General features: G+C 45.1%; 1 protein-coding gene across 13 annotated transcripts in view; it reads right to left on the bottom strand.

The window, feature by feature from the left end:
* Positions 1-13162, bottom strand: part of LIG6 (DNA LIGASE 6) — a 42980-nt gene that overhangs the window by 10017 nt on the left and 19801 nt on the right. For all 13 annotated transcript variants that reach the window (XR_015186934.1, XR_015186935.1, XR_015186933.1 and 10 more), the window contains exon 8: positions 13046-13093. Coding sequence is in view for 10 of the 13 variants with exons in the window: in XM_086504144.1 (XP_086360270.1) it covers positions 13046-13093 (48 nt within the window). In the remaining 3 variants the exon portion in view is untranslated. The remainder of the gene's footprint in view (positions 1-13045; positions 13094-13162) is intronic.

The following is a 13162-nucleotide window of genomic DNA, read 5'->3' as shown; positions in this document are numbered from 1 at the left end:
GAGCCAACCTGCTACAAAGAAGCTATACAAATGGAGGATAGTGTTAAGTGGGAGCAGGCTATGCAATCAGAATACAATTCGATTGTGGCTAATGAGACATGGGATTTGGTTGAATTACCAAAAGGCAAAAATGCTTTACCTTGCAAGTGGGTATACAAGAAGAAGTATACAGTGGAAGATCCCGAGCCTAGATACAAGGCTCGTCTAGTTGCCAAGGGTTTCAAGCAGCAAAAAGGTGTGGATTTTGATGAGATTTTCTCTCCAATAGTTAAGATGACTACACTTCGCACCGTGCTTGGCTTGGTTGCTATCAAGGACATAGAACTTGTCCAAATGGATGTGAACACAGCATTTCTTCACGAGGATCTAGATGAAGACGTCTACATGAAACAACCAGAGGGCTTTGTATGTGAAACCCAAAAACCAACGAGGACAGAATTGGTTTGTAGACTTAAAAAGGCACTCTATGGCCTCAAGCAAGGTTCAAGGCAATGGTATCAAAAATTCGACAAATTCATGCAGTCTCAGGGTTACATTAGAAGTCAAGAGGATCACTGCTTATACACAAAAAGGTTGAACGATGGTTCTTTAATCATCTTTATCTTGTATGTAGATGATATTCTTATCGCAGGCAAATCAATTGATGAAATCAATCAGCTGAAAAAGATGATAAGCACTCAGTTTTCCATGAAGGATTTGGGAGATGCCAATCACTTTCTTGGTATGCACATCAAGAGAGACAGGCAACGTGGAATTCTTGAATTATCTCAAGAAAAGTACATTCACAAAGTCTTGCAACGTTTTAGTATGCAGGGGGGGAAGTCATTGAGTACCCCAATGCAAGCATACTCCAAACTTAGCAAGGAAGACTCTCCCAAGACAGTGGCTGAGAAAGAGGAAATGGTGAAAGTATCATATTCTTCAGCAGTTGGCAGTTTGATGTACGCTATGGTAGCCACAAGACCAGACATTGCACATGCAGTGGGAGTGGTTAGTAGGTACATGGCAAACCCTGGCAAGAAGCATTGGGAAGCAGTGAAGAAAATCCTCAGATATTTGAAAGGTACAGCTAGCAAGTGTTTACGCTTCGGAAACAGTGATGCATCTATTGTAGGTTACACAGATGCGGATTATGCGGGTTGCGTGGATCGTAGAAGATCCACATCTGGCTATGTATTCATGTTTGCTGGAGCAGCTATCTCTTGGAGATCGTGTCTCCAAGATTGCACGTCTTCATCTACCACTGAGGCAGAATATGTTGCTGCGTCTGACGCCAGCAAGGAAGCCATATGGTTGGCTCGTCTAGTGGGAGATTTGGGCATTCACGAGGTTCCAGTACTACATTGTGATAGTCAGAGTGCCATTGCCTTGGCAAAGAATCCAGTGTTTCACTCAAAGTCGAAACACATAGAGGTCAGATACCATGTCATACGAGATGCATTGGCTGGCAAGCGTATCGAGCTTGTCAAGGTTCACACTGACGACAACCCCGCAGATGCTCTCACAAAGAGCCTAGCCTCGGAGCGATTTACACATTGTATAGAACTTATGGGTGTAGGATGAAGCCTCGGCAATGCTTCATCAATTTTGTATAGACTAACTATACTAATGCCACTATTGGCCACCATGACCTTCAAGTGGGAGGTTGTTGGGGTGTAGGCCAGGTGGCCGTGGGAAACCACCCTTGTACACTTTAATTTCCCCTATTCAATATAGCGAGAGAAAGAGGAAGAGTCGACTGCTCTTCTCTTTCTTCTCCACTAACCCACACAGTGGCTGCTTGTGCATCTCCCCCTTCCCCATATCTCTTCTCCCCCTCTCTTGCACACCTCCGCACGCACACGCGCACATCAACAGGAGAGTCCCATGTATTCAAAAGCAACCTGTCCTAGCGGCTCTGGATGAAATCTGCCACCTGCCCCTGAACAGGTCCTCTGAACAGTGTGTCAAAATCAATAATAAAGCCCATGGCTGTGCCTGAGTAACTGTAGCAAGAAAGACCCTAGGTATCTCTGCTCATTGTAATCCATTACCCTAGACAGAGTCCCAAAGCCCTCTCTGAAGAGAAAAGGAAATAGTCCTTCTATCTCATAATACACTGGGCATCAATATATGTGATGCTCCTCTGTCTCTGGCTCAGTCGCATCGTTCGCATATTCACTGCTCCAGAGGAACGAAGGAAATCTACCTGTCTTTATCTACAATTGATGGGAGGAGGTGCAAAGCTGTTTTATGACACATTGAAGCTCGTGAAAGAGGTATGAATCCATGTATTTTGGCCACACGATAATCTATTTTTATAATGTAAAGAAAATGCTCTTTGTTAAAAGCGGTTTTCTCCTCCATCCTCCCATGTCCTCCCTGTATCAGTCTGCAGGCTGACCTGTCTGATAATCCAGTTGATCTTTAAGCGAGTGAATGAGAGCGATCATGTGCCCAAGGAGTATTGAAATGTTGGACAGGAATGCAGCTAAAACTAAAACCAAGCTGACATCTGTGCATACTAATGTCTAGGGTATACCACAATGGCTAGCTGTCGAGATGACTCGAGCCCTATCTAGCTAGAAATGACTTGGCAGCTCCACAAGCCATGTCTGTAAGGTTCTGAGTAAGTGCCTCAACCATAACTGATGTAGCTCCCAATTCTGTTTTGCCGACATCATGTGGCAGTGCGATTTTACAACAGATAATCTTAAAGATCATAGTGAATTGGGCCTTGCCAATTCAACACACATACATCTATGACCCTTTGCCTATGACATGAGCCCAACAAATGACAAGCCTCCCTTCCCTTTGAAGGCTTCTCTGCTGAAAGAAGGTCACTATAGAAAGCTGTGGCTATCTCTCTCCGCTCTTAGATGAAAGAGCAATCCTGCCTCTGAAACTGATGAACCTCAGAGGAGGAGTGTCTAGGGCCAGTGACCTCAAAAAAACTCCCCTGTAACTCAATGACCGACATGAGTCCATCAAGATGTTTATCTAGAAAAGAAAAACCATGTCCGTGCTCCTCAAGCTATAGCTCTCCTATCTAGCATGTCCAAACTGAGCGTCTCTCCACGTTTTCTCTGGCTATCTCCGTTGCATCCTCTAAAGCCAAGCCCCGCCTCAAACATCCCATCTTACGCCTAAATCTTGAACACACAGGCATGGGCAATACCCATGACAGCCCCACTCAGTTCGGTTATCCCTGCCACTGCCTTGCATTATCCTCCATGCACATAGCTCTCTGCCAAATCTCCCCACTGTCCCATTCAGACTCTCCTCCAACAACATACTTTCAAGAATCTGGAGTACACCGCTCGCCTTTCTTCTACCCTCCTTGATAACCAACAAAACTCGCACATGGTCTGAGAAGGAGAAGGCTGTTTAAATGGTTGTGGAGCCCCTCCGCACCGAGGAGGTCACCCAAACAAAACGATCTATGCCAATAAGCTGGTGTCACGAGTTGCTGATGTGGCATGGTTGGGCCCCTAAGGGACCCCCTGTTAGAGGACATAACCTGCAAGGGACCAAATCACAAAAAACTCAAAAACCCTAAATTTGCATAAAGCTGCTGATATGGCATAGCAGTACAGACAGCCCGGAATTTACGCTGACCTTCTGATGTGGCATCTGCAGCCTGCCGAATGGGGAAGTTTGCTAACGTGGCAGTTTGTAAAGACAGCCCAAGATTTGCCCAAGTAGTTCTTTGACGCCAGATTTTGACTTGGAAGACCGCTTTTCGAGGCCAGTGGCCTATATATATTGTATCTAGGAGTTCACTCTGGCATTCCAAGTTGGTGGAAGCTGAGCAGAGCCCGACTAGTGTACCTGTTGTGAAGCAATAAAGAAAGACATACCAAAAGGGGTGCCAATCTTTGGGGCCAATGCATCTAGAAGCGGAACTCCGCCAATTGGGCATCCTCGGGCACTGATGATGATGTTAATAATGATGATGATGATTTTAGTCTTTCACTTTACTTCTTTTCATTTTTATTTTTGTACCCAAACATTGGATTAGATCCACGAGGATTGTATCAATTTGGTCTCATAGGTCATTTTGGCCTTTTGAAGACGTTTAATATAAGTCTCTCTCTCTCTGAGACACCTCAGGCCCCTGGGCAGTCTATGCCTCACATTAGTGGATACAGATGGGAGACAACTTGTAGACAAGAGACACGATCAATGTCACAAACCTATGACATGGCTGCCCAGTACACACACACACTCTCTAGCAATGGCGGGCTGGAAATGCTGACATGGCATTGCAGTACGGACAGGCTTGCAATTTGCGGAAAAGATGCCACGTGGCAGCTGTACAGACGCCCGCAAATCACGGAAGCTGGCGCAGCTTTTGGGCATTGCTTTATTCTGCGCAAATTGAGAGTTAGAGAGAGAGAGCTTTTGTTTAAAAAAAGCTTTCCTTTTATTATGCCAAATATGGCTTGAGACAGAAAAAGAAAGCTCTTGCTTAATTTTTACAGGCCTTTTGATTTTCAGCTTTTGGGCTCTGCTTTTAGCATCCCTTGTAATCTATAAATAAGCGGGTAAGCCTCTCACAACTCGGAGCATCTGGACGCAGAGTCCGAGTGGGTCTTCCTACAGAGATCCGAGATCACTGCTTGGAACAAAAGTCAGCTTCCATTCAGGAGTTGATGAGTCATGCGAAATGGAATTTTGCCATTCACTCTGGCAGTCTGACCTACCCCACAGATGAGATCATGACACAAAGAGCCAAACAGACATCGAAAAATGAAAGTAGAAAGAGAAAGAGCAACCCAGAACAGAAAGACAAGGATGCACGACCCAAGCTTACTCCTCAAGAGAGGGTTCGCTACATCAAGGAGGGGAAGTGCTTTGGATTCGGGGAAACTGGGCATATCTCCGCGAAGTGCCCTAAGAAGGCACAGAAAGAACCGAACGACAAGGACGACGAGAGGCCTAAGAGTTCGAGAGCAGCTGAGGACCGTGGAAGAAAAGGCAAGACAAAAACAGGACTGGTTCCAAATTCGTGGGTACTGATCCCAACACGATGGACAAGAGTACAGAACTCTGCCCAGCTTGGGGCAAAGTGAAAGACCAAGAAGCCTTGATCTTCTTTGGTGGAGAAGCCAAGGCCAACTTCATTTCACCGGAATTGGCGGCGCTCGAGATCACTCCCAATCGGATGGAACCACTTGCAGAGGTAGTTCTAGCGGCACGCAGCAGGGACGTAGCCATTACACTTGTCATTGGCAAACTTCGGTTGCATTGTCAGGGGTATTTGGGGCATGAGGACTTTTACAAAATGCCTTTGGAAGGTTGTGATGTTCTCTTGAGAATTCCCTGGTACCACAAGAACAACGCCGTGGTCGACTATCGGGCGAGGAAAGCAACATTGACCACAGAGAAGGGCAAAACCATTGTACTCGATATAAAACTTAAGGGCGAGTCTGTCCCTATTGTATCGGCTTCGGCCATTTCTAGATTAATGAAATCCAGTCTGTTTGTTTACTCGATCTTTTTGAAAGAGTTGACTCATGAGGATAGGACAAATATGTCTGAACTTGATAAAGAACGCCAAGATTTTCTCCATGTCACAAGCGGGAGCGCATAAGAATATAAAATACATTCGGATAAATAGGATTTATCACTTATTACTGAAGCCATAGGATATATATATATATATATATATATAGAGAGAGAGAGAGAGAGAGAGAGAGAGAGAGAGAGAGAGAGAGAGAGAGAAATGTTATAAATGTTATATTAACGTCTTCAAAAGGCCAAAATGACCTATGAAACCAAAAAGTTACAATTGGTGAATCTGATACCATGTCTGAGTACGGAAATTACCAAGTTGCAAAGTTACCAAGTTACAAAGAACTAACACTAAAACACTAAGGCACTAAGGAGAAAGGAAATAAGGGGGGGGGGGGGGGGGGGGGGGGGGGAGGGGGGTTTGTGGGTTCAGATGAAATCTCTCATCAGTCGCTGTCCGATCTCATCGACTTCCTCCATGGTCAGAGAGAGAGAGAGAGAGAGAGAGAGAGAGAGAGAGAGAGAGAGAGAGAGAGTGAGTACTGGGGACCAAAAGATGGGTTAGTCCCCCCTCCCCCCCCCCCCGGTGATAGTATCTTTATTACTGAGGAGAAGTCTATACAAGCACTTGAACTGAACGTATTACCACGTTCGTTCTAGAATAAGACTTGATGGTTCACGGAAGCCTCGGCTTCCTATTCCTAGGGCAAAGCCCTATTCCAAGGAACATCTGTTCCTTATTCCAAATCCTCAAGAATCAAGGTTCTCGCCTCTGGATCTCACCTTCCAGACTCAGGGCATGGCGTCCCTGCAACTCTTTTCTAACTCTGTTTCCAGGGTCCTCTTCTCGCAGAACAACTCTGCTTTCCCAGACGTGAAGTCCTTACTTGGGAATCTCAACTTCCGGATCACAACTCGAGAGACTACCTCTCTCCGATCGTGGATCTACTTCCCACACTTGGGTACGAAACCCTTGGGTTGATCTGGCTCTAATTTCTCAAAGCGCTTGCAGAGGCTCATGCCTTCCTCTGCTCCTACTCCCTCACTAAGAGGAAGTACACCTACAAACAAATACTTAGAGATCATAACATGAAAATCGTTACCTTCAAAGTCTTGATGCTCGAAACGCAACTTGGTTCTCGAAAAGCAATTCCCCCGGAAGAGATCTCTATGTAGAAAATCCTCTCTTCCAATCCAACACACAAAAGAGGTGTGTTCTCAGGTTCCTTCTATGTAAATCAGCCCCGTCTACGACGTTTATGGGCTGAAAACAGAGAAAAACAGCAACTTGTCGCTATGGAAACACGCTCCGTAGGCACTTCTTCGCGAGGGAACTCGCGCACTAGGTCCTGGCAACATCTGGTACACTTTGGGTAGCCATGAGCATCACCGACAATGTCTTCTTTGCGGATGAAATCTGCAGCAGCATCTTCTTCTTGCAAAAACTGATCTCCTCCTCCGAGTGAGGGCCTATGATGCTTTTATAGCTCCTGGCCACGGCACGAATAGCTGCTCGCGTAGAGATCGCGGACTTTTTTTTTTTTGAGTGTGTGTTGTTCTGCCAAAGAGAGAGAGAGAGAGAGAGAGAGAGAGAGAGAGAGAGAGAGAGAGAGAGAGAGAGAAAACGTTGGTTGATCTGTTGCCTTATTTATCAAATGGCTGCCCACTTATTAAGTGGGCGGCCGGCGTATTTTAAAAATAGTCTCAATCTGTCCAAACTCAATAAAACCTTATGAGTTAAAAACAATGCTTTCACAACACTTCTCAGGCGTCCCTGATGCAATCACTTGCACAGTTGCAATGCAGACATAGACTTCCTTGCGGGAAAGTATTTGCTTTCCCGAAAAGCAATCCCGCTTTCTCAAAAAGCACTTGTTTTTCCTCAAAGTTTCCTTTGAGCCCATCTTCATTCAAGTGCTTGCTTTTCCTTGTGCACAATTCTAACACAGTTCGGACTTTCCTCCTGACTATGGATATCCCCTTTCCGACGCACCCGTCACCCACCTTGTGACGCATCAGGAATACCCATCACCTAGTCCTTTCCTACCGAACTTACAGTACAATCTCCTTTGCGATGCTCTATGTCACCCATCCTATGACGCATCAGAGATGTCCGTTCCCGAATGGTCAGATACTTCTTCCCGATGCTCCCTGTCACCCATCCGATGTGACGCATCAGAAGTACCCGTTCCGGGTGGCCTTACAGATATTCCCTTTCACAGTGCTCCCATCATTACTCTGAATGACTCACTAGGAATTCTCTGTACTCAGATGTCTCCAGTGAGAAAAACCCTCTCACTTAAAATTCCAATAATTCATTTAGAATTATTTTCCTGTCAAATAAAGTCAATTTAGCAACACTCCACGCTTATGCCGACTGCTTCTCAGAAGGCCTGCCAAGCGAGTACCACCCGCTCGTCCTAAAGATCATACTATTGATCTGATACCTAGAAGCACACCACCGAACCGGCCACCTTACCGTGTGAGCCGAGCTCAGAACGAAGAAATTATGAACCAAGTGAAAGACCTCTTGGAAAAGGGTCTTGCCAAGCCTAGTACTTCACCGTATTGCTCTCCAGTGTTGTTGGTTTTGAAGAAAGACGGATCTTGGAGAATGTGCATCGATTATAGAGCTCTCAACAAAATCATCATCAAGAACAGATTTTTGATTCCTAGAATCGATGATATACTTGACCGACTTCAAGGATCCTCGTGCTTTAGCAGAGGATCAACTTGAAAAGTGGATATCATTAGATCCGAATCGCGCCAGGAGATGTCTACAAGACAGCCTTTCGGACGACTTTTGGGTTATTTGAGTTTTTGGTGATGCCTTTTGGCCTAACCAATGCTCCTGCGACATTTAACCGGATGATGGATAGGATTTTTTGAGAGTACAGGTTATTTGTTGGCATTTTCTTTGACGATATCATTGTTTTCTCCAAGGATGAGGCAGAACATAGAGAACATCTGCTTCAAGTTTTTCAAGCATTACGAGATCACAAGAAGTGATTAATGCGAAGAAAAGTGAATTTTTCCTACCAGAGATACACTTTTTGGGACACATTGTGTCAGCAACAGGAGTGCAGATGGATCCGGCCAAGATAGAGACTATCCGTGATTGGCCCGATTTGAAGAATATCCATGAAGTTAGAAGCTTCTTGGAATTGTGTTCGTACTACAAGCGGTTCATTAGAAAGTTTGCAGAGGTTGCTTCCCCTTTGCATATCTTGATACAAAAAGGAATCCCTTTCTCGTGGGGATCCACAGAGGTGACTGCCTTTCAGACTTTGAAGGAAAAATTGACTAAGGGACCAGTTTTGACTTTGCCGGACTTGCAGAAGTCATTTGAAGTATATTGTGATGCTTGTGGTCGTAGTCTGGGTGCAGTCTTAATGCAAGAAGGCCATGTCATTGCTTACGAGAGCCGATTGTTCTCAAGGCCGGAATTCACAGCACAGATTTATGAGAGAGAGCTTTTGGCGGTTCTCCATGCTCTTACTCAGTGGCAGCACTACCTACTCGGAGCGGATTTTACTGTCTTCACAGACCATCAGAGTTTACGCTACTTCTTGTCATAGAAGCAGCTATCGGAAAAGCAGATGCGGTGGGCGAACATCTTGTCACAGTTTCACTTCCAAATTGTCCATGTGCAGGGACAGAAGAATTTGGTGGCAGATGCTTTGTCTCAGAAGCCGTTGGTTCTGGCTATTTCCTTGATACACCATAGGAGCTTTGAGGATATGGTCGATCAGTACGCCACGGATACAGATTTTGCAAATATTCACACGGATACGGGGTGGGGAGACAGTAGCGGGATATTCCATTCGGGATGGCTACTTGATGAGAAAAACCATGTTGTGCGTTACATGGCTGTTGAGGGAAAAGGTTATGACTGAATGTCACTGCCCACCGTTTACGGGTCACTGCAGCATTGCTACCACCTTGAAAGGGGTAGAGAAATACTTCTTTTGGCCGAGACTCAAGAAGGATGTGGCCGAGTTTGTGCGCAATTGCTTGGTATGCCAGAAGGTCAAGTTTGACAGGCATAAAGCACAGGGATTGTTACAACCTTTGCCCATACCCACCCGCCCATAGGAAAGTATTGCAATGGATTTCATTTTTGATCTCCCGAGAACACAGAGTGGTCACGATTGTATCTGGACTGTTATTGATAGATTTAGCAAGCAAGCTCATTTCATTCCAGTGAAGAAAACAGTCAAGCCGGATCACTTAGCAAGACTGTTTCTGGCCCAACTTTTCAGATTACATGGCATGCTCGAGACGATTGTCTCCGACAGGGACCCCAGATTTACAAGTTTGTTTTGGAAGGCAATTTGGGAGAACATTGGCACGCGGTTGCGGTTCTCGTCATCTTTCCACCCGCAGACTGACGGGCAATCTGAGATTGCCAATTCAGTGGTTTTAGATTTATTGAAGTCTTATATCTCGGATCAGAAGACTCAATGGGAAAAATATCTACCTTTGGTGGAATTTGCCTACAACAACACGATACACTCTTCGACGGGGAAGGCCCCATTTGAGATTATTGAAGGTGTTGTGAAGGTTCCACCCTTCTTAAGCACGAAAGATAAGATTTTTGAAGTGGATGAATACACGCGCGACTGAGATACGGCTTTTGCCAAGGTCCGCGAGGCTTTGTAGAAATCTCAGGAAAGACAGAAAAAGGCAGCAGATCGCCATCGTCGCAATTTGAAATTGAAGGAGGATGATTGGATGCTCTTACGTTTTGAGAAGGCACGCCTAAGAAAGAAAAAGGGAAAGGAGAGGCTTTTTGCAAAGCTTAGTATGCGATACTATGGACCTTTCCCGATCTCCGAAAAGATCAATGATGTCTCCTTCCGACTGAAACTGCCTGACACTTGGAGGATTCACAATGCATTTCATGTGAGTCTCTTGAAACCTTTGAAAGGTGATGGGCCTGAAGATGGGGAGCCTGATGAGCAACCCGAAGTGGAAGAAAATGAGGAGATCCTTGTTCCTAAACAGATTTTGACACATGAGGACAGAAAGAATAAGGGTAAAGCCAGAAGGCGGTTCTTGGTTAAATTCAAGAACTATCCTGCATTGGATGCGAAGTGGATGGAGGAGGAGGACCTAGCAGATACTCCTCAGATTGTGAAACTTTACCTTGAAGCTTTTGGTTTAGCATAGTCTATTCCAAATGGAACACAGAATTTAGCTCGGCCAGAGATCTGGTGCAGTGGGTTTGCACAAGAGGGGAGTTACTCCACTCCTTTGTCAACAGATGCCTCGATTTTGAATACTAGAGTCACTGATATTTCTTTGAGCTTCAGGGATACTGAGAGCTGACAATATTTTGTTGTATGACTTTATGAAATAAAATTCCCGATTATGAAACTGATTTGTCCTTGACTTGTTTTTAAGTGCAAGAACTGATAGACAAAATGACTGCAGCATTTTGGTCGGTCTGAATGATCTCGATAGACATGGTTGCAATAGGGGTTAGTCAATTGGACATCTATGAGGTCCTGAGGGGATCTAGATGCGATTGCTAATTGCATTGCCGATAAATCATGGTCTGAGATCCGAATGAATGTTGAATGTGATTTTTCATGTGATGTCAAGTGATGTCATGTGATGTCATGTGGTGTGGTGTGACTGTCGATTGCTACATGTACTAGATGTGTGTTCCTAGTGCATCGGTACTAACAGTCAGTGTCTGCTAAGACAGTTTATGGCCCCTGTCTGTTTTGCAGGCATAATCGAGGGCGATTACAATGCTTTCAAGAGGAGGGTATGTCACAAACCTGTGACGTGGCTGCCCAGTACACACACTCTCTCTCTCGCAATGGCGGGCTGGAAATGCTGACGTGGCATTGCAGTAAGGACAGGCCCACAATTTGCGAAAAAGATGCCACATGGCAGCTGTACGGACGCCCGCAAATCGCGGAAGCTGGCGCAGCTTTTGGGCATTGCTTTATTCTGTGCAAATTGAGAGTTAGAGAGAGAGAGAGAGAGAGAGAGAGAGAGAGAGAGAGAGAGAGAGAGAGAGAGAGCTTTTGTTTTAAAAAAGCTTTGCTTTTATTATGCCAAATATGGCTTGAGAGACAAAAAGAAAGCTCTTGCTTTATTTTTACAGGGCTTTTGATTTTCAGCTTTTGGGCTCTGCTTTTAGCATCCCTTGTAATCTATAAATAAGCCGGTAGGCCTCTCACAACTCGGAGCATCTGGACGCACAGTCTGAGTGTGAGCGCCTGCCTGCACTCTTGTAACTTTGAACACAGATTAATACAAAAAGAAATACCGAAAGGGGCGCCAGTCTTTGGGGCCAATATCTCTAGGCACGGAACTCCGCCGGGCCAGTGTCAAATCAATTGTGAATTGTGAACTGTTTGAAGTGATTATTTGTGGTGTCGTGGTAGATTCTCGACTTGGAGTGTCCAAGTCTGTTATAATCAGAGCGCAGAGGGCGGGGCTCAGGAGGAGTGGCAATGTCATTCAGGGAGGAGTTGCAGCCATTGATACATATAGCCCGCAAGGATGAGCAAGCTAGGTACATGTGGGTGAGATTGAGAACAGAGACGGGCTGATATCTTTACATTCCTATTTGCTACTTCCCCCAAGTACGTCAATATATGCACCTCCCAGAGGACAGTCTCCCTTCTCTATTTTGGATGATGACATATGGGAGTTCTCTAGAGATGGTGACATTATCATTCTAGGGGATTTCAATGCTAGGAATGCACATCATCAGACAGTATTTTATGATACTTCAAAGGAGATGCTGAGAGAGCTGGATGTTGCAGAGACGGGCCTATCCAGACAATCACAGGATGGGGAGCATACTGAGTATGGACGGCACTTGATAGACATGGGGACTGCACATGGATTGGCCATCTTGAATGGCCTACAGAGATTTCCCGCTACAGGAGGTTTCACATGCTTTCCACACAGACATGGAGCCAGCACAGTGGATTATGTCATGGCACAGCCGAGTCTCATCTCTAGTATCCAAGATCTCACAGTTGGCCCTAGACCTGTTGGGGTGGCAGTTGGGCAAGTCTTTGCTTGTCTCTCTATTGTTTTTGATACTAGAAAACAGCCTGATTTTCTCCCTTGCTTTTCAATCTCACAAGCTAAGGGGCCTGATTTTATGCTTTTGAATTCTTTACTTTCCGCCGACCAGAGTTTTTGGTGCCAGCTTTTATGAGTGTGTGTAGGCTGTTTTTGTGCCACTATGCAGAGGTATGAGTCCCACCTTTTCCAGCACTGCTCTAGAGCTGAGATTTTTAGGGTTGAGCTTTTAGAGTCGTTCCTTTTGAGCCTCTCATGAGTCCACAAGTGGCGTTTTCAACTATTTACCACAAGTACCTTCCTCTTGTAGCTGTGTAGAAGTTGAATTGAACTGTTAGCCAAGCATAACTTGCAAGTGCATACAATACCCACCATTGCGGGCGTTTCTTGAAGCTTCAACAAAAAGATTTCTAGGTTGTGTAAGGAAGCAAGTGAATCATGAAACCATTCATTTTAATACACAATCCATAAGGAAAAGAGAAGAATGACCAACCAAGTTTGGCATGAAGTTGTAAGCTTCCATAATCCCGCTGGAAGCTTTCTGTAAGGTTAGAAATCGTTCCTTCAATCAAGGTATCATTTCAGCAATTCATTTAGCTAGCTTGCATAC

This window comes from Adiantum capillus-veneris, chromosome 28, assembly GCF_014529385.1.
Source record: "Adiantum capillus-veneris isolate H3 chromosome 28, ASM1452938v2, whole genome shotgun sequence".
In the NCBI taxonomy this organism is placed as follows: domain Eukaryota; kingdom Viridiplantae; phylum Streptophyta; class Polypodiopsida; order Polypodiales; family Pteridaceae; genus Adiantum; species Adiantum capillus-veneris.
Note: the sequence above shows the minus strand (reverse complement) of the source record. Positions and strands in the feature narration are given on the sequence as shown.